Source organism: Phragmites australis, chromosome 16 (genome assembly GCF_958298935.1).
Source record: "Phragmites australis chromosome 16, lpPhrAust1.1, whole genome shotgun sequence".
Lineage (NCBI taxonomy): Eukaryota > Viridiplantae > Streptophyta > Magnoliopsida > Poales > Poaceae > Phragmites > Phragmites australis.
The window spans coordinates 1,017,531-1,039,457 of NC_084936.1; the positions used below are offsets into that span (position 1 = coordinate 1,017,531).

General features: G+C 44.8%; 3 protein-coding genes across 3 annotated transcripts; all 3 read right to left on the reverse strand.

The window, feature by feature from the left end:
• Positions 1 to 8,314: 8,314 nt before the first annotated feature.
• LOC133895616 (peroxidase 47-like) lies at positions 8,315 to 9,720 on the reverse strand. The gene is made up of 2 exons (XM_062336067.1): positions 9,405 to 9,720; positions 8,315 to 9,270 (listed from the first exon to the last, which is right to left on the reverse strand). The coding sequence occupies exons 1-2, from the start codon at positions 9,624 to 9,626 to the stop codon at positions 8,533 to 8,535; spliced, it is 960 nt and encodes a 319-aa protein (XP_062192051.1). The 5' UTR covers positions 9,627 to 9,720; the 3' UTR covers positions 8,315 to 8,532.
• Positions 9,721 to 11,835: 2,115 nt separating this feature from the next.
• LOC133896360 (GDSL esterase/lipase At1g71691-like) lies at positions 11,836 to 14,779 on the reverse strand. The gene is made up of 5 exons (XM_062336949.1): positions 14,486 to 14,779; positions 12,914 to 13,038; positions 12,587 to 12,826; positions 12,218 to 12,467; positions 11,836 to 12,137 (listed from the first exon to the last, which is right to left on the reverse strand). Exons 1-5 carry the CDS (start codon positions 14,736 to 14,738, stop codon positions 11,917 to 11,919), a joined length of 1,089 nt encoding a protein of 362 aa, XP_062192933.1. The 5' UTR covers positions 14,739 to 14,779; the 3' UTR covers positions 11,836 to 11,916.
• A 1,632-nt stretch (positions 14,780 to 16,411) lies between these two features.
• Positions 16,412 to 19,979, reverse strand: LOC133896359 (uncharacterized). Its single transcript, XM_062336948.1, has 9 exons — positions 19,616 to 19,979; positions 19,389 to 19,533; positions 18,546 to 18,714; positions 18,205 to 18,460; positions 17,569 to 17,657; positions 17,262 to 17,444; positions 17,095 to 17,180; positions 16,935 to 17,019; positions 16,412 to 16,850 (listed from the first exon to the last, which is right to left on the reverse strand). The coding sequence occupies exons 1-9, from the start codon at positions 19,827 to 19,829 to the stop codon at positions 16,716 to 16,718; spliced, it is 1,362 nt and encodes a 453-aa protein (XP_062192932.1). The 5' UTR covers positions 19,830 to 19,979; the 3' UTR covers positions 16,412 to 16,715.
• Positions 19,980 to 21,927: the final 1,948 nt, after the last annotated feature.

Consider the following 21,927-nt stretch of genomic DNA (forward strand, 5'->3'; position numbering starts at 1 on the left):
TGAAAATTTTCAGTTATACGTGCAAGCTTACTCCTTTGTGATCGGTCGCTAGTGTAGATTCCTGCAGGAAACTGAAGTATTTTCCAACCATGCAGGGTGGCTTTTGCCTTTTTTGCTTGCTAGCAATAACACTTTCTAACATTTAGCACATATACGGACATGGCATGCATGATGCTTTTGTCATCTCGTGAAATAGTGCCAAACATAGTACTAGTACGGTTTTTGTTTTTGTTACTGATATTTGTATAATATCATATTGACATCTGATCTGTCCTGGCCGGGCGTCTTTATTTGGTTTGAGTTTGCAAGCAAAGTGCACGGTCCGTTGATTCTGTGAAGTTCACGTTTGGTGGGTTGGACCAAACCATGCCATCCCATCAATACCGTCGCCTCTGCTGTTGCCCACATTTAGTTTATCAAACAAAATCAGATCTGGCAAACAAACGATGGACGACCAACCTGCAGGAAGAACGTGCAGATTATATATAAAAGGCCTTCTTTCTGTACCGACAACGTTACATATATAATTGTATGTTTTTTGGTACGTAACTAAAATTAGCATTTGTTCGCGAGGATAAGTAAAATGAACATATCGTAACAAGTGAGATTACCGTGGATTCGATCTCCACAAAGAAACTGTAGCGTTCATTTCTGGATTCTGGAATCGGGTTCTATTCGAGATGGATGGATGTCACCAAAGTGCAGGACAAGAGTTTAAACAGGTACTGGGTGCGTGTCCATTTCATGACGAGCCATACTCTGCGCATAACAATGATCATCATCCATCCACAGAGTTTTTTTTTTTGGGTTTATTGAGAGCATCCACTGAGAAATAAGATCATCTCCAACTATATTTATTCCTTTCATTTCGATTACTTCTCGATTCCCTTTCCCGTTTTTATTCCCTTTATTTTCTCTCATTTCCAACGGTTTCTCTTTAAGAGGAATTACGAAAGGAAATGAGAGAGAATTCTATCCTGAATGGAATAATTTGAAAATCCCTTCGTGACGGAAACCGTAAAAAAAACTATTAAAACAAAAATCCGGGATTTTCTTCCGCGAGGCGTGGTCTAAGAGTCGATGTGTTTTTATTTTTTTCGTGAAAACATAAGAGTCAACAATAGGCAGGCACCACTCAACAACAGGCCCAGCCCAACCCGGAATCGAATAATGGGCCTCGACCAATCGTCACGAAACGGCTCGGCCGATCGTGCTCCGCGGACACCATTTCATTTCACTCGGCCTGCGTCCAGCAGCGGTGTAGTTTTTCTTTGATCGATGACTGGGCTGCCGCATCCACAGCCCAGCACGCTGGAGAATTTTCTAAAAATCATCCCTGCCAACTAACTTTTTAAAATAAACCGGTAGGAGAGCTGCCTGCTATATTAACAAGAAGAAGTTACGCCCAGAAGCAAAGGAGATACAAACAACATTCTCGAAATAGGCAGCCTAAGTGTAGGCTCATTTTCGCTCATTTCAAATTTCCCAAGTTGTCAGAATGATAAGAGATCTTAGACTTTTTTTTGGGGATGGTTGGACCCCATCACCATGGCAGTCCACCATTGAAGAGTTGAGAGGGTAGCAAACCAAGAGCTAGGGTTGTCAACAAGCCGAATTTGAGTGGGCTTGCTGTCAGGCTCGAGTTCAATAAAAGATCAAGCCGAACTCGAGCGAGTCTACGATAGCGACCAAGCTTGGGATGGGCTCAAGCTCGGCTCGAGTAGGCTTGAATTCGGCTCGTCTAAGCTCGATAACAAAAGAAATCTCGAGAAACAAGAGTTATGTTAATATAGATAAAACAAACATTATGCCAAATAGGTAAGCATGAGGATGATCCCTTCCTTCTAATCCTTGCAACGTCTCTTTCGACTAAAGGCTTTAGCGATACATAAGAAAAGTATAGACTTGGCAGGGTAGCAAAATTACATAAAAATCGCAATACTCATTAACTCGAGCTTTATCGAGCTATTCGAGCTCGAGCTTGTGAGGCTCGTGAGACTTGGCCCACGCTCAAGTTTAACTCGTTTTGAGATCGAACCGAACTCGAATCGAGCGTAAAGTGAGTAAAACTTGAGTAGCTCACGAGTTTTGAGCCTTTTTGACAGTCCTACCTAAAGCCTAGCTCTAGAGCCGATTGTGAAGTCTATCGCGCAAGGTTGGATTTGCAAGTCGCGAACAAGTGATGATTCGACTCTAGTTCCTTTCTACAAATCGAACAAAATGGGGCGTGTGGCCTTCCCCTGGTGGCAAGCCTATGCGAGATCTAAATCCTATTTTGGATGGCCAGTCAGTCAAAGAATTTTCATTTTAACGCCCTCCATAGTTTTCAGATGATGAGTTGAAAGTCCATCCCCACGGAACCGAAAAATTAGGCGTTGTAGACCGATGCAGTCGGAGTACTCTCCGTCCATTGTAAATTTCCACATGATGTCATCTTGGGTACCGGGGCGAAGCTGTAACCGATTTACATTGCCCCAAAGGATTATGAACTCATGAATAAACTGCCCGGAGATGTCGCATAGTTGCGTTAGATTGGGGAACCAAAGATTTCCTGTGACTGCTTCACGGAGCGAACATTGTTTGTTTCGTGACATCGTGAAGATTATCGGTGCCACGTCCTTGCAATTGGGTCGTTGCCGTTGCAGCCAGGCAGAGTGCCAGAAGGACAGTTCATCACTGTTGTCGATGACGATGCTAGAGCAAGCTGCAAAGAGGAGACTAACAGCATCATCACATGGAAGGTCCGAACCCATCCAATAGGTTTGTACTGACCCTTCCACTCCTACCATAATTTATCATGTCAAGTTTATAACGTGGCAGCGTTGTCGTGCCACTCACACCTACGATGGCATGACGAAAAGGCCCAGATCTTAGAAATTTAGTTGGTAAGGGATTTATTTAAAAGCCATTAGTTTATAATGAGTTAAAATATGAAAAAGTTCCACGCTCAAAACCATGGGCTGCAATGACCAAAACCATGGCCTTGCTGCATATAGCAAATATTAAGCAATGTTTGTGTGGCTTTGGACTGCTTAGAAGTGATGGACATCAAACAATTACCAAGTGCCCGTACTATACCATTTTGAATTAATGAGATCGAAGCCTATGAGAATCTTTTGCCACCAAGGCTAGCGTTGATGACAAGATTTTGTATATATAGTGCTCATTGTAGCGATCAATACCATCAATTAGATAAATAGTACATTCGATCAGATGAATGGTACCCGACCAGTGAACAATAGCCCCGACCACGACCAGTTGATACGGACTGATGTTCAAATCGAAAAGTAGTCGAACTGCAATAAAGGACACTCTGATAGATATATGAGAATTTATATGGTTGAATAGGAAAGATATGTTAGTTATAGAAAATTTGAACTTATGTGTTATAGCTGAATCATATATGTAAGTCTTGTTCGATTTGAATTAGGAGTCTTAATCATGTATGGCTAAGACTTGTCACTCTTTAAATATAAGAGGGTCATGGTCGATTAAAATATCCAACAATCGATCAAATACCAATATGCATCTACTATTTGTCTACCTAGCTCCTGTAATTACGTTCCTTCTTCTTATTACTCCTCCTGCTACTCGTTCTTGATCTCGACAACCAAGGACAAGTCATCAGCTGACCGTGCCCTGATAGGGTCTCTTATGAGGTGCAATTTGCTGACGAAGATCTATCGACGTAGTGACAGACTGAGTTTCCAAGGTGCTACTCGCTGGGTTAGTTATCATTTGTCGGTTTACTCGTAAAGTGGTAGCTCGTTGCCGCAAAAACGCAATAGTTATCTCCATTGCTGAACACCCTGCGTGTGATGCTACAGATTGCATACGAGGTGCTCAGTGTTTGGCATAGCAACTTTTCATGTTAACAGCTAGGAATCCAATTCAGACGCTTGTAATCTAGCAAAGCATGTGTAAGACCCTGAACCCGGGATCTCCTGTGCCTCCTGTATCAGTCCCTGGATTAAGTAGCTGATACGCACTAGATAACAGTTGTAGTATCACAGCTAAACTTCATATATAAGTATTAAGGTTACAAACCATATAATATAATATAAACCTGGCCAAACAGCCAACAAAAGCACAGCGGGAAGCAAAGACCCAAGCCACAAGCAACTAGGATGCGAACGCGACTTCTATGACTACTCTTCATCCTTGCCTTCGCCTCGGGCGTTGGCAGCGTATGCTTCCTCATCTAAATGACAGCAAGGGTGAGTACGAAAGGTACTCAACAAGCCCTATAGTACTTCAAGGTGTTGATAGGTGCATAAATGGGTAATTCAAGGATAAAACTTTACGGCTTAGTTTTAAGCATTGAGCGGTTTCTGCAGGTATTCAATTGTATCATTTATTATTGACTTTAAAGACATTTAAATAGTTTTAAACTAGGTAATAAGCTTTATATGAGGTTTTTCAGTCCTAAGAGGGACTACGCCTCACTCCACAATCCCTATTATCACATCTGGTGTACCTCTAGTATTACACACTCATTCATCAAAACACACGCACCCGGAGTCTACTCAAGCGTGACCATGCCTTCATATGTCCATGACCGCGAACACGGCTATTCGAATAGATTTACACTATGTAGAGATTATACATTGTACCCACGCGATATGCTCACCCTTCAACCATTGCAAGCGGATGAGCGAATCATACCGAGACCCTCTAAACACCTTTCATACCAGGCTTTTCTATGAGACACCCCAAGTCCCAGAGGCCATATACTGAAGGCCAGCTCACTTTTTAAGCTTAGACCGGTTCTTGAAACCTTCAGACACAGATGGACACTTGATCGCTTGTTGCTCTCAGTCTCCTAGTATTATGCTCAACTCAGTCTTGGTAAAAGAAAACTTATGCCCTGCCAATTCAGGACACATGGTTGCATGGGGGTGGCTAAGCATGACGGCGCAAGACTTGATCCTTAAGTGACCAGGGTAGGTATCTTCTGGCCTGAACACCATATAGGTGAATCAAGTGCCCAGGAGCATCCTTATCCAGAGTACTACTCCACCTGCCCCCGCCAAAACAGTTTTCACCCATTTTTATATATCACCCTCCACATCCTACATGACATCAAGGATTTCACAACTAACACAAAATTCATAGCCATCAAGGATTCATGGCATATGAGTTATCATTGATAACAATAATCTTATATCCGAGGAGAGGTGTTTTTAGAAACGATGTCTTCGAGGAGACATATTCAATCCTAAACATACTATATATCAATCCGTCGTTTGTTATTAATATAGATAATAATAGGTAATCCTAAGGTGATATGTATTTTAAATGATAACATTCATGGCATATGAGTTATCATTGATAAGAGTAATCTTATCTCTAAGGAGAGGTGTTTTTAGAAACGATGTCTTCGAGGAGACTTATTCAATCCTAAGTATACTAGATATCAAGACGTCGTTTGTTATTAATATAGATAATAATAGGTAATCCTAAGGTGATATGTATTTTGAATGATAACATTTATAGCATGGTAAGTGTTTAATAAGATTAACTATTATAAGCAGTTTGTAAAAGCGTATTACGTAACACATGCGATATAAGTCCAGTTTTAATTGATCATGTAGATTAGTTGAAAATATAGGTTCAATATGATCAAAGAGATAGGACTTGCCTTCTCTGAAATTCTCTTTAAAGTCTTGGTTGTAGTCAGGATCCTCCTCGCTTCTGATGCTTCCTGTGCAGCACTCGTAGAACTCTGGTTGCTCTGCAATTACGACTATGATCAATAACGGCTATACTTGAGAAGAATCAAATAACACTAAATTGAAAGTCAAATGAGTCCTAATGGATATCACAATGTGACATATGAGTAGGTCTCAATTTTAGATGAATTTCGACGAAAGAATCGTCGAAATCGGAGCTAGAACGGAGAAGTTATGCCTCCTGAAAGATTTAATCTAAAATTAAATTGAGAAATTATGAAATAGCACTATTCATAGGTGGGGCCCATTGAACAATAGCCTGGGTCCATATGAATAGTGGTTTGGTGGGACCCACCTGAACATTAACAAGTGGGCCAAGATGGGCCTAGATTGGGCTAGTTCGGGCCTGAATGGACCGGGCCAAGCTTTGGGCTAGTGGCTAGTGGGCTACGGGAGCTAGGCCAGCTCATGGGGGTGCGACCTTTGGCGGCTGGGTCGGCCTAGTGGACAAACACGATAGAGCCGAGCCGTGGCCCACACAGCCAGGCCGAGCCATGGCTTGTGGCCGGTCCGCGTGAGCGGCGGCGGGGAGAGGGAAAGCGGCCGGTGGTGAGGAATTACGGTAGAGCCGCGTCGGAATGCTCGCCGACGACACGCTTTGGTGAGGGTTTCACAACGGGAAGTCCACGCCAGGGATCTATACGCGACGGGGAATTCAGTCGGGGGCTCATCGACGGCGGTCGACGACGAGAGCGATTCCAGACGCTGGCCGAAGAGGGGGCAGCGGTGCGGGCAAAATCGGGAAGCACCTCCCCTGCGCTGGGAGGTGCCAACCTAGGCGTCACAGCACGATGATCGGCCTCATACACAGAGCACAAACATGCTGGCGACGAGCACAACACGACGGCGGAAGGTCAAAACGCGCGGCTACGCGCGAGGAAGAACTACGGGGACGCCTGCATGCTACTAGGAGGGGGCGCTAGGGATCTGGGGTGCTCACCGCGCTCGGAGGTGGCGAGAGATGGGACGACGGTTGGCGGAGCAACTGCGTCGAAGCAGCGGACGGCTCGGCTTCAGCTTAGACGGCCTCCTGTTAGGCTTCCGCCGAACGGACGGTGGTACAGGGATGGTGATGGCTCCCTGGAGCTCCTCAGTGGTTTGTGGACAACGGATTGGCGACGACGGAGGTGTGGTGGCGTGAATGGCGATGGCAGCGAGGTGGCATGGCAAAACGGAGAGAGATAGAGAGAGAGAGAGAGAGAGAGAGGGAGGGAGGGAGAGAGAGAGGGAGAGAGAGAGAGAGAGAGAGAGAGAGAGAGAGAGAGGGAGGGAGGGAGGGAGGGAGGGAGACCGGGGGCCCTATTTATAGAGGGAGAGAGGTGAGTGGAGAGGCAACATGCGCGTTGGCATCACGCGGTTGTCGGCGCTGAGGTGGCGGGGCAGCGCCCACCGCATTTCCCGCGGTGTGGGCGCTCTGCGTCATCCACGCGTGGGGAGAGCGCGAACATCTTACGGCTTGCAGAGGTATGGGCAGCGCGGCATGGGCAAAGAGAGAAGGGAGAGAGCAGGAGAGGTGAAGGTCGGTCGGGGATATTTTCCCCGGAGGAGGCGCCTGTCGCAGTGGCGAGTGGCGTGACGTCACGCTGAAGGAGGAAGGAGAGGCGCGGGTGGGGCGGTTGACCGATGTGCAACGCGTGGACCGCCACGCTCGCGAGAGCACGGGCGTGCTGTCCAACGCGAGGGCGAGCAGGCCGAGTGGGCTAAGCGGCGCAGTCGCAGCCCAACGCGGGGAAGGAAGGAGGGGGAGGAAAGGAAGGTCGGGCCGGTGCCGTGGGCCACGCGAGAGAGGAGGGAAAGAGGTTTGGCCCGGGAAGAGAGAAAAAGGAAAAAGGAATAAGGAATAAGGAATCAGGTTTAAATTCAAATTAAGGTATTTAAATTTGGATTAATATCAATTCAAATAAACATATTTGAATTGAGATTTGGACCTGGATCTTGATTCTTGAGGGAGGATTCAAATTTAATTTGGATTTGAGCTAAATAGAAACTAAGAATGGATTTGAAATTAAGAGACATTCAATTTCAAATTTCCACACAAAGAACTATAAAAATCATAAACCAATGTATGTGAATTAATTCAATACAGAGATTAGTTTAGGAATAAATTTTGGCTCAACTTAGAATACTTAGTCCAATTACATATATGAATATACATACACACTGATATATATACACTCATATATATACACATACTTCCCTGACTTTAGTTAGCTTAATTAATAAAAAAAATTAATTTAGAGTGAAATTTATAATTAATTAATATGCTTGAAACTCATGATGTTACATGTTCCTTCGTCTAGAAAAAAAAAAGAAAGCAAAGCATGCATGTACTTTACTTCACGCCATGTGTTGGCTCCATGAACCTCCATGTATTGTCAATGTCCATGTAAACTTCGTTTGAATGATTAAAACTACCGTATTCTTCTAAAAAATAAACCAAAAATATCTGACAGCTTTCGTTATTTCAAGTTTAGTAAAACACCCTCTTGGTCTAAAAAAAAGAATCCCCTTAAAAAGTAACAAAGAAAATCAGTAGAACACCTCGGATGAAGCAGAGGTTTTATACAAGCTAAAAACCTTGATCGTTTACTTATTTGTAACATTATATAGTTATACTAGATCATTGGATTATTTGCTTTCGCCTTATCAAGTTCTGCCTCTAATTTGCATGCATGGGCACATGTATTATATATATGCTTAGTGCCATGCTTTGTTTTTCTAGTTTTACAAGACATAATTAAGCACACACTCTCCTGACACAATCGGCCACAATACATAGTAGCTAGCTTGCAGTCTTCGTCTAGTAGGAGTTGACGACCCGGCAGCTCTTCCTGATCTCGCCCTGCGTTCCCTCCTTGAGGTCGAGCTGCCCCATCTTGAGCATCCCCTGCTGGAAAGCGAAGAAGAAGTAGGCCTGGTTCGTCGCGAACATGTTCACCAGCGCCCTCGTCTCCGGCGACTCGAACAGCGTCTGGTCCGAGCTCAGCAGGCCCCGCCGCGACTGCAGCTCCCGAAAGTACACGCCGTCGAACGCGTTGCTCGTCCGGTCGAACGGCGCCGTCGCGGAGTCACCGTTGGCGCAGGTGGCGCCCAGCGACGACGCCAGCGACGCGTCCAGCGTCGCCGCCTCGCCCTGCAGCCGGTTCTTGAACGACGCGCAGTGGGCCACGCCCAGCGTGTGGCCCCCCGACAGCGCCACCATGTCCCGGGCGTTGAGGCCGTGCGAGCCGAACATCTGGATGAGCGTCGACGCGTTCAGGGTCGGCGCCGGGAGGGCTATGGTGTCGGCGGCGCTGGAACGGGTCCCGTCGCGCCGCCCATTGGGCACGCCGTAGTAGGGCCCGCCCGCCATGAACACGGCGTCCCTGGCGGCGAACGCGATGATGTCGGCACAGGAGACGATGCCAGGGCACTGCGCCTCCATGATCTGCTTGATGCGGTCGATGACCTCGTACCCTCGCAGGCTCTTGTTCGCCAGCGCGTCCTTCTCCGCCGTGTTCCCCGCCGTCGAGTCCAGCAGAACCGACGCGTCGCAGCCCTGCATATGTGCATGCACCACACATGCATGCACGTGAGCACGTCACGTACGATTCATCGTTCAGCACACCGTCACACGTGCATCGCCGTATGCATGGTCGTGCCAAACAAAAGACCAGAGTATATATAAAGTACCTGCACGAAGCAGTCATGGAAGTGAAGCCTGAGGAGGCCGGCGGCGAGGGTGGGGTCCTTCATGAGCGCCTCGCCGACGACGCTGCGGACGATCATCTCCGCGAACGGGCAGCTCATGCCGTAGTAGTCCATGCTGAGCGCGGCGACGCCGGGCGCCCCTGCCAGGCCGGCGGCCACCTGCACGACGATCAGGAGCCTGACAAGGTTCTTGGCCGCGCTCATGCTCACACCAGTGTTAACTATTCCTTCACCTCGAGTGAGAAGAGGAAGAAGAAGAAGATGAGCGAGTGAGCACTTGCTTGATATGGCGAGTGCAGCGGGAGCAGCTATTTATAATGCACCAACGCAACATAATTCATCGAATTGTTATTGTTTTTTATGAACTGTATACGCAACATGATATAAATACAATATAACATGTACTAGTGCTATAGTGCACTACATGGATGAATCCAAAACCTGGCCACTAGGAGATCCATCATCTTACCAAGAATGGCCTACTTCCAGGAGTCAAAAAGAACTGCATGCCTGATAGATCACTCACCATCGCCACAGTGCCCTATAGCGTCATGCAACTGAAACATAAGAATTTTGCTACTGGCAAGTAGTCAACACATGATGATGAACAATTGCCATATAAAATTATGCATCATTTTTTATTTAGATAATAGAAGTACCACCAAAACGTCAGGAGGTCCTGATGTCTTATTAATGTAGAGGTCGGAAGTTGTATTTCTATTATCTAAAAACAAAAAATATATATCATACTCTGCCCAATTCGTACAATACAAAACTGAAGAAACTTTTTGCTGGAATTGAAGATCGTGGGAGTGTTGGCGGATGATTGGGTTGTTGCCGGATTCGTCCTGATGAGAGATGGATCGTTTTGTTTTGCTGGAGTTGAAGATCGTGAGAGTGTTGGCGGATGATTGGGTTGTCGCCGGATTCGTCCTGATGAGAGATGGATCGTTTTGTGGACGGGCGCATCCTGCCGTCGCCGTCGCAAGCGTAAGTGTCTCACTATCTATTCCTCTTCCCGTTCGGCTGAATGAAAGCATGCCTGCCATGATAGTTCAGTAATAGGCAGACCCCCAAATAAAAGTTCAGTAACAAGCAGTGAATTGAAAGTGAAATTCTTCAAAGTTCAGTAATAGGCAGTGGATTGAAAGTGAAATTCTTCTCCAGATATATCAATCTATCTATCCATGATTGCAGTACACATAGTGCTGGTGCATCTTTATCGGAAGAAAAAAAAATAGTGCCGGTGCATGAAGGTGTAGCAAGCCGCCCTGCCAATGGCAGCTAGCACTGATCAACCATCATAAGAGCTTGGAGTTGACATTGCCTGTTCACCGCACGAGACGAGAGCAGTGCACGCGTGCTTCAGTTCGTGGACCTGCGTAGTGCGCGTCACCGAGCATTACTCACTTTGTATATTGGTTTAATTTGTACAAGACTACAAGAGAGGATCGAGGTATTTGTCTTGCATTGCAGGGCAGTAAGATAAGTTGATGAGACATTTCAGTCCACAAGCTCTGCAATGTAGTGGTTTAATCACTGGCACCGGAAAAAGACGTTTTCTCTTTGCGAGGTCCGAAAGTGATCATTAGCACTAGTGAAGTAGTGATACTGAGGGGGAAAACATTTCTGCAAGTTGTGAGTTATCCATCTACTGATTGATTGGACTGTACATTGTATATATCTTACAGCAGTCGTTGCAGAATGTCATGGATATCTCGGAATAATCTCGCAATTACGATGTTTCGTCGACCTGTAAGGCCTCGTTTCGTTTGGAACGTAAGAATTCTATCCATTCTTAGGGATTTGAGCTGTTTTCTATGAAATTCCCGCGATACAAATTGATATATATAATAGATCAAAGACAAAGAGTACTCCAACCCCAAGCATCCTAGTGTCCTCTTGTAACACAAGAATCTGATATAGTACATGGCATATATTGGAGTAACAATAAGCTATTGATTTTTCTGTGGTTGCATCAGAAAAGCTGATATATATAATTGTAACCGAAGTGGACTATAGTATATATCAGCTATATATTCAGCTTGATCTGCATGTCACCTAACGAAGATGGCTTCTCTCTGGGTCGGTTCTTGTTCTTGGCTCCAGTGTTGGCTTATCATCTGTCGTAGTAAAGCTCGTGACACGTCAGCGACTAGCAGTGGCCGGTGGCAGTGGTGCGGGCGAACAACGGCGATTTCGATATGATAAACAATATACCGGAGGTAATTGATCTTGTTAGCGCAGAGATCGGAAGTTATACTTTTGTTATTAAAAAATTGATCTGAGTTTCAAAAGTTGAGCTGCACACAATTGATTTTAGCTATTGCGAAACGAAGGCATTACAGGTTTGGCCTCACATGTATGTGTTGTACTACATGTATGGTTCACATCATGGTGGCCTCAGTTTATTAGTTAATTTACTACTCGTAGCTTTTGTTCAGTAAAATAGAATAAAGGTAGCATCATCGATCAGATTAGGTTCTGATCATCTTCAGAGGTTGGCAAGCTGGCGAACGTTGATGGGGGCGACGACGTCGGCGCCGCCGTGGAACGCCTGATTGGCGATGATCACGTTGACCGCCGCCGTCGGGTGGTACGCGTCCCAGAACACGTAGCGCTCCCGGTCCGCGCACGGCGGCATGAACGGCAGGCACGTCACCTGCCCGCCGTTCCTCCCGATCCCGCAGCACCCTTCGTCCACCACGCTGAACCCTGCACGCACGCACGCACACATGGATGCAAAGATCACTATGGAGCCATGGATGCAAGTCACCCGGCTCATCTTGTATTACCGAAGGAGGCTGGGTCGCCGAGGATGGCTCGGAACACCCGGAAGTTGTCGAGGTACGTGAACCGGGCTCCGGGGAGGTCGGCGTTCAGGCCGTCGAGCATCGCTCTCACGTTGGCGTTGAACGGCAGCACGAGGTCGTTCACCTCCTGCGAGCACCGGCCCATGAGGCTCTGCGCCAGCACGCTCGGGATGCACCCCATCGACCCCACGCCGGCCACCACAAACTTCCTCGCCCCGGCATTGTACAGCCTCTGCACGCACGCATTGGCATTGGCCGGGTGTTTCGATCAGACAGCAGAAGGTGCTTAATTTGCAGCAAAAACACACATTGTGAAAATGGCAATGGCGATCGATGACGACGGGTTCTTACGGTGAGCTGGGAGGCGTACTGGCGGACGAGGAGGTCGGCGAACTGCTGCGGGTTGTACCGGCGCCTGGTGTCGTAGTTGGGCATGAGGTAGTTGTTCAGGTAGTCGTTGCTCCCCATCCCGACGAACAGGATGGACCGCCCCAGCCTGCCGGCCGCCGCCGCCGCGCCGACCGCGCCGGCGATCTGGGCCACCGTCGACTCGAAGTTGCTGATCTGCTGGTTGAACGGGATCCGCCCCACCTGCGCACGTGCATTATATTTTATCGCTGCCGGAGGAGCAGACAGACAGAGGGTGAATGGATGGAATGGAAGCTGATAGCTGCTTACGAAGTTTTGGCCGCTGTCGTCGAGGATCCCGGCGGCGGCGGAAGCGTAGTTGACGCCCTGCAGGATCTGCTGGACGGATGATACCTGAGAGTAGGGCGGCACCAGGGGCAGCCCCAGCAGCTGAGCTGCAAACGTCACAAACACACAGCAATTGCTTCAGTTGATCCAGCGTTGCTCAGAATCATCTTCAGATTTCCAATCTACACAAATTGCTCGGCTCCTAACACGCATGCATGCATTCATCTATTTGCATTTGTCAGATTGGCTTTGTTCAGCATGAACTTGTCCCAGCTACATCGATGATCTCTCTACCATTTCCCTTCAACAATTTCCAACCTGCACAAACTGCTCGGCTCCTAACATGCATGCATGCGTCTATTTGTATGTGCCAAATTGGCTTTGTTCAGCATGAACTTGTCCCAGTTAGATTGATGAACTCTGTACCATTTCCCTTCAACAATTTCAGGCCGCAGTGGTACAATCTAGTACTCAAGTCAACTTACACGATCACGAAACTGAAGTTACAAACAGAAGATGCCATTTGATCTGTGCTCTGCTCTGTGGCAGCAGAGATCGGATAGGATTCCTCTAACATACTGCACGGATGCTAACATGGGAACTCAGACCTCACATGTCCGTTAGGGGATTCCCGTCGGCAGAGCTGCATGCCTGCCATTTGACCGTGTCCCATAAACGCGAATTGATTCGACCACTGAAAACTGTGTTCATTCAATGCTCTGTGGAGAGTGCTATAGGACAACAAGTACAGCAACATTATCTCTTCCTTTTTGAAGAGGAAGAAGCAATATCACTTGGCAGCTTGGCACGGTGAGCACCTGATCCCTTTTTCGGAGGTGAGCTTCTTCGTATCAGGAAAATATTACTCCCTCCGTTCAAAATAGAAAAATTTATGAGATATTTTGTTTTAGTTCGGTCTTCAAATTTAGATTTTAACCATTGTTTTCTTATAAAATACATAATTGATAGATACAAAACCAATATAGTATGAAAATATTTTAAAATATAAATCTAGTTGGATAATTTTTATATATTAAATATACTTATAATTTGACTAAGTATGTATCAAGATAAATATAGTTTGATAAAGTAGGCAGAAACTTAAGGTTCTTACGGCTTAGCTCAAGAACTCTTTTTTGGATGGTTAGTTTTTTTTATTAAGAAAGCTTTATTAAATTTTATCGTCACATCGAGAGATAGCTCGGTTCATGAACTAGAAATAATATTAAGGAACGTCCTCTACGGCTTGCATCCTAATCTGCACTCCACACTTCTTGAAGACAAGTGTTCTAAGTTTCTAGGAAGCATAATACTGTACCTATCAGATGGAGTAATGAATGAGAAATCCTAAGTATGACCTACTTGTTGTAGCAACATATATATTCGAAAATTAAGCTCTTAGCATACCCGTCGCAGGAAATTAAGCACATTCAGAAATATTAATGGGTGTCAGCAACATCATGCAGAAAATGTACCTGTACCTCAACTCTGAAAGACGTACCGAGCTAGCTCTGAAAGAAGCACAGAAACTCTAGACAGGCCAAACGTGCTCACCGAGCTCGTCGACGATGGTGTATCCGTTGCAGAACCGTCCGGTGGGCCCGTCGGCGAAGTCGATGCCGTAGGGGAAGTAATTGGCCTTGGCGAGCGACGCCAGGTTGTTGTTGTTGCCGCTGTCGATCAGCGAGTCCCCGAACACGAACAGCGCCGGCGCCCTCGCCCCTCCGCCTTCTGCCGCCACAACAGGCGCCGTGAGCGCGAGCATCACGCCGAGGAGCAGCCGCCACTGCCGGAGGCCGCCGGCCATGGATGGTGCCAGCCAATGCTGCAGCTAACACTTGTGGTCGTGTTGCAGTGCAGCAGCTAGCTAGGCAATGGACTTCACTGCAAAGAAAGTGGAGGTGGAGGAGTTAATGGCGGCCGGTGTGGACGTACGTGTCGTGGCGTGGGCATGCAGACGCAGTCATGAGTCATGAGGAGTAATGGTGGGGCACCTGACATGCCATGGCATGCGATGTGACTCGAGCAGAAATCATGATCGCGTCGGCCGGTCGGGATGGCGAAGCTACAGCTTGGCGTCGGGGTCAATCGACACCGACGAAATTTACTAAATTCAATTGAAAAACCCCGTTGTCTAACGGAGCTAACCCCGGTGGTTTTTTCGGTTGGTTCCGCCCCGAGGTCGAGTGATGCTTCAGTCACTATGTGAAAAATAAATAAAGAATATATAAAATTACCAACGGATCGTTATATAATTTATTATTTATATTAAAATTGATAAATCGTAATTATAATCCGTCACCTATTATTCATCATCAGTGATAAATCCATCTAAATTAGTCGTCATCAGTGATAGATCAAATTGTGACATATCACTTATAACTTGTCATCAATAATTATCATTTTAGACAATCATAAGTCCCTTGTCGTGGTGAGCCCTCATCCGGTTGATACAAAAGCCGAGATGGTCAGAGCACTGCTGCTGCGTATCGCAGCCGCCAGCCGCCGTGAGTGAGCGGCCAGCTGGCCTTGTCACCGATCATAATTCGCCGGTCATCGTGTTTTTGCCTAGCGTGCAGAACGTTAAGATTTGACAATGAAACAGCTAGAGCTATCATGCAGGTTCAGGGTTGGATTTGAGAGCTCCCTTGTGTTTCAGTTCAGTCACTCAGTGTAATCCTGATTCGGTGTAATCTGTGCCAGAAGAGAAGGGTCAGAAGAGAAGAGCAATCCTAGAAATTTTAGAAGTGGAATCGATGCACCATGCCAGGGGAAATCTGCATAACAGTCTGAAGCTGCGCTAATCACCGTATGGGAGTTGTAGACCTGCATTATATTATCGTACTTACTCTGATCATAAATATAAGTTGTTTTAGATTTATCCTAAATCAAACATTTAGCTTTGATCATCAATAGTTAAAAATCTACATAGATTTACAACATAAAGTTGATACTACTTTGTAAAAAATAATTTCGTAAAAAATAATTTCGTAATATATAACTCTTTTTATTTAATATAATATAATTTTATAGAAATTGATAGTCAAAGTTTCACCTTCTAGTCTATATCGATGACCTAGACGACTTATATTTCTAATCAGAGGAAGTACTACTTTTTCAAAAACGTAATATTTGTATTGCGGCAGAGGTAGCTAATGGCGCACAGCAGTCGGATGATGCAAGAGGCCGGCTGCCAGGGCTCCTGAAGCAATAGGACGGAAGCAAGGAATGGCCGGAGTAACGATCAATGTTCAATATATTTGTTAGGGATCGTGTCGATGTAATAAATTAAACACAAATGGTTAAGTAATAAATCTCTTCCTAATTCAAAAAAATGGGGGGAAATCGTTCATGTATTTTTTTTCTCTAGGCAAACAATTATGCTAGTCTATGATAGATCAGAATGCGCGCACACAGGACGACACCAACAAAAAAATATCAAGTTTGTGACTTCATGGGATCAATCGGTCTATCGTCCAGTAGCATCAAAGCAAGCGCAGAGTACATGCAGAGACCACTGAACCAATGGTTCTATGCTCAGTCGACAGTCATTTGGTGAGACTACATGCAGAGTGAACGGTATACAGAGTATGTCAGCCATCAACTGAACAATTTCTTTGAACAGAAAACCTTGTTCTGGACCTATCTTCTGATATGCTGCACAAGTGATCACTAATTAATAATGTTACAGTGAGTTTCCAGATGAGGGGAGTTGACGAAAATGTGAAATACTAGAACGCTACAAAAGTTGGACGTGTTGTGTAGTCTTAGACGCCTCAAGATCCTATAAACTACGCGTATTCTGGCGAGTGTGCTTCCTCCACCGCCGCAACATATGAATGCAGCCCCCAGCTCCTAACAAGCCACTGGACGCAAGACCCATAATAGTTGAATTTGCAACGTTTCGATGGTAGGCACCCTGCAGAGGAAAGAGATGCTTTCAGCATTGTGTAGAAATACGGACACATAATTGTTCACGGACAAGAGGACTTCAGATGGTTACCTGTAATATGAAAATGAAGATAGCAGCATTTGCCACTGACAGCGAAAAGCTCATCATGCCCCCACGCAGTTCATTTGGCAGGTACCTACAGCGTGTCCGCTATGTAAACAGAGAGCACTAAAGTAACTTTAACTCGATTATATTTGCACCATTAACTTACATTGTTCTCAATCTTGCTAGTGAAGGTAAAATAAAACCTACACATGCATGGAAGATGCAGAACAATATCACCAATGTTCCAATCTCCTGTTGAAAGAACAGCTGTTCTTGTTAGACATAGGACACCAATTTTCAACTGCATGTTGCCTTGAGATATGTATGGCATACCTGGTAATCATAAGCCACAATAGACAAAGCGAGCCCAGCACCAATGTAAGCTATTGTCAAGCTGTCTTCATTCCGGAAAGGAGACGTGGCTCCATAAAACCATGGAAAACCAGCGCTTCCGAGCATTCTTGAGGCCAGGAAACAGGGGTAAATTAGTGACAGTTGAGCATCCCTTCCGTCAGCCTGCACCAATCAATAGATCTATGAGCAAGGTAGCACGACTTCAGTCTTCAGCTTCTGAAAACCTAATCATACAGAACACCAGACAACAAACTAGCAGGAAAAATACTTCGGTACAGACTAATACCACTATGGTTGGTGCCCAGAGAAACCAAAATGCTGAGACAGCGAAATGGATACTTGCTTGAGCTAAGACCAGGATCAATACTCTTTTGTCTGAAACACACAGCAAGTACAATCAGAAATGAAAATGAAACATGTAAGCACTCAAAAGCTTAACTAGATAAATTAGAGCCTGCAACAGAAGTAACAATGATGAATCACTAGTTCATATTTGTGAGAGATGGAAAGACTGCGTCTGTTTATGCATTTTTCACATCAGAAACAGCTTTTATACTTAACTATCGCAGCTCCTGATACTATAAATTTAGTTCGACAAACCCACAAATATGTATTAGCATGCCAGCAGTCCTGGATCTTTTTAATTATTTACAATTATGTTTCCTCATGGCTCAAAAATATTTGTGGTCAATATTCACAAAGCCAATGGCATTATCTTTAGAAGGTTACAGAACTGCATAGGCTAAAGGATGAAAACGAAAAGACTAATACAGAAGGCTAAAAAGTTTCAAACACAATGCCAACAAACACTGACCATTTTATATTTTTCAGTCTCATCATCTAGATAAACATGAAGTTATTTATTGAACATAAATAGAGCTTCATTAACAAAAATGAGGAAGCAAGATGACTCACCACTCACCTCTAATGACATGAGCAAAAAATGATTTTTGGTAGCTCCCAATGGCAGATGCATGCTGAGTGCTACTTGATGCATTTCTGATATACAGAATCCCCACTATTGATAGAGAGGCTGCAAATGCATAGGGAAGCAAGAAACCGTTGTCATTATCATTAACCAATAAGTTTGTGATTCCTTGACTTCCAACAAGGGACACTGATTCAAAGAATGTCATCAGCCAGAAGGTATCAAACAGCAAATCTTGCTTCTGGTCTTGCTGAAAAGTCAGGATAAAACAGTTAACAATACGGACAACATTTAACAATGCAGTAATAGCACATAAAGAGTTTAAAAAACACAACCTTCTCATGCTCCACCACAATCCAGGTCTCAAAACAGAAAGAGAACACTGAAGAGACCAGAGCTAGAATGAAATTGTTGATCCATGCACAACGAAGCGCACTGAAACTCTTCATGGCTCCCACTGCTAGCTGAAGTATCCAGTAAAATATGCAAGCCCTTCGTGGTCCTCTATGAATATCATTGCATAAATTGTTATAACTACTATTGGAAGGATAAAAATGTATCGCACAATTAATATGTAATTACTAGAAAGAAGGATTAAGTGCAGCTGAAGAAACAAAAATCTACACACACAACCTGCATTCTATCATCCAAACTTCATCATGCGCCTAAAACTAGTCTTCAGAATTTTTGTGGTGTACCATCAGACAAACAGTATCAGGTCACCATAGTTGTTGGAGAGACTTGAAGGCCATATGTTAAGGAGAACGAATGCTAGTTAAGTAGGTGATGAAAGGTTGTGTAAAGGTATAAGAATAGGAAATTTACTCTAGTGCTGGATTCAAAAATATAAGTGCAGATATTGGTTATCAATCACTCTCCATCACAAAATGACATGGCTAAGCCTAGCATGGTAAAGGGCCATGAACCGATCTCTAGACTATGGTCAATCAGCGACATTAGAACTAGTAAAAAAAAAAAAGTGTGTAAGAAGAATACATAAGCTGGTACCGACTATACATGCATTGCCAGATCACACCAACCAATGTGATTTATGTGAGGGGAATTGAACGAGCTATGCAACATGTTTCACCATCTGGTATAAAATCATGCTCTAAAATCTGAAATGGATACTTGTAATAGCACAACTGCAAATATACATTCCTCTAAAAAAAACTCACATCTTGTCGGAGATAATGCCGGAAATGCCACCGAGGAACATCGCAGCCGCCGCTGCGGCGGCAAGCCGCGCGGCCATCTGCTCCTTGCCGAGCCCACACCGCTCGTACTCATCCTCCCCAAAAACGGCATGGATCCCCTCAACCACTACAAGCCAACAACCATCACGATCATTAGGTCCCGCATGCCGGCTCGACAAAGGCAGGGATCCGGAGGGGGCGCTACTCACCGGACGCGAGGGAGAAGAGGACGAGGAAGGAACGGCGGAACTGGAGGAAGGGGGCGGTGCCCACGTCGAACGGGGAAGAGGACCCGGCGGCGTGCGTCGTGGTCCTCGCGGAAAAGTAGGGGAGGAGGACGACGGCGGCGAGGGCGACGGCGGAGAGGAGCGGGTAGGCGAGAGGGGTGAGCGCCCACTCCTCCCGCTCGATCACCACCCCCATCAGCGGACTCGATCTGCGGAGGGCGGAGGAGCCCCCGCGGCTGTCTCTGCACGATCCGGGGCTGGATCGGACCTGGAGGTGGAGGCGCCGGCGGGGTAGTGGTGTCGCCGGCGAGATTGACGGGAATGAGGAAACGGGGGGCGCGGTGTAAGTTTGGGCCGCTTGACGACAAACTGAGCTGTTTGGGCCGCTGGCGGGCTTTCTAGTGGGCCCTTCTAAATTCCTCTAAACAAAGTGGGCCCATCTAGAACTATAATGTAACTAGCAACACGCATGTGTTCACCTATATGAAATCTATAAAATACGTGACGTGTGCTAAAAAATTTTGTAGAAAAAATAATAATTGAAAAACAAAAAGCTGAGAATGTGACCCTATAGATGATGAAAATAATAGTGTATTGCTACTTTTTAATGCTGATAATACCTATTAATTGCAAGTTTCCATATTGATTAAAACTTTTCAAACAATTGAGAGAGAGGAGATGAGTATCAACTTTGATTGTGAATCGTTTTATCTTTCAATACGTATGGTGGAGATCGTTCGGATCTGTCATAACTCATCTAATAGGAAGTATAGATTTGTGGTGATCCTATTCTATTTTTACAACTTCCACACACTCAAAAAAATTTATTCTTGCAATTTAGTGGGAGAATTCCTTTAATTTATTTAAGCAAAATTTAGATTGGGAGATTTGTATTGTCCCATGCATAGGATCGCTTTGAATATCTGAAGGTTTATGAGTCCGAGGGAGAATTCTCTGCAAGTTTATGGTGGAGCTTATGTTCTAATTTTATGTGCAAATAGATTGCTTTTAGACCAGTTAGGTTCTGGATTCCTTATATGATTTTTGGAGCGTCTTTCTAGTACGGGCCTACATTCATCGGATAGCAAAAGCCAATGGCAGGGAAATAATGCCAACAGATTTGACTATCTCTTTGCCTATGTTTGTACTCATTCTTAGAAGAGATCATATACACGACCAAACATGATTAAAGTACTAATAGTGTCTACGAAAAAGGTCAATTTCATACCTCACAAGTCATGCTTTTGGAATCTGTACCTATCAGACTTGATTTGCCCATAACTCAACGCAGCCTTCAGGGACTAAGTACATGTTATTTTCTTCCATGGCCAACGCAGATCGTGCAAACTGAACTATCAAGAAGAAACGCAACGGAATAAACCATCAAAATTTTGTATTGGTAAAAAACGTGTCAAGCCCGCTATATATGACGGTACGACACACACAACCCATCAGCGTGTACCATGCATCCGGAATAGAGTTTCCATCTAAATAATGTAGTTTTGGACATTAGCACACTAAACTTTACAAAACATACTTCATAAAATATATGTGCAAAGTTACTATCTTATTAGATCACTTTTCGATACCAAAGATGAAATTGTTTAACCGTGTTCTGTAGGACCGAGATATATGACTTAGATAGGTAAATAGGCATCTTAACAAATTTCTTTCGAAATTGATGAGTTTCTCCTATTCCTGAGTCCAATGCAGAAAGTAAGAGAGACAAGAACAAATTGCAAATTTTTTAAAATCAACGCTCCTCTTAAATGAATGTGAACTCTACATTCTGGTTAATGCCATATTAGAAGTCATAGCGTAAGAAATCAAGCAACTTGACGATAAACTTCTAAACACAAGAGAACTAGCAGTCGGAAGAAACGATTCTTCAAGTTGATGGATCTAGAAGGTTATGATGGTTCGAGACCAACTCATATGAAATGATTAACCCTCTAGCAATAAGAAGAACACATCCTACACAATAAAAAAGCAGCTCTCTAGAAAAACAAAAATCAATCAAAAAACATCAAAAACTTGCGCGAAAATAGGAGAGTCAAAAGCAGGAGACTAGAAAGAGACGACCTCAAGTATATGCAAAAACACTTCATTAAGATCAGAGGAACGCGCTCTTTTGGCATTTTACAAAGTATTTTTCTCACAAAAACTCTCACCTACACATAGACTAACACTCCTCTCTCCCTCTCCTCACAATACAAGTGGAAGGCTATAAAAACTCTCCAAAAACTCTCAAAGGATAAAGTATTTTCACCAGCTATACCCCTCTATTTATAGGT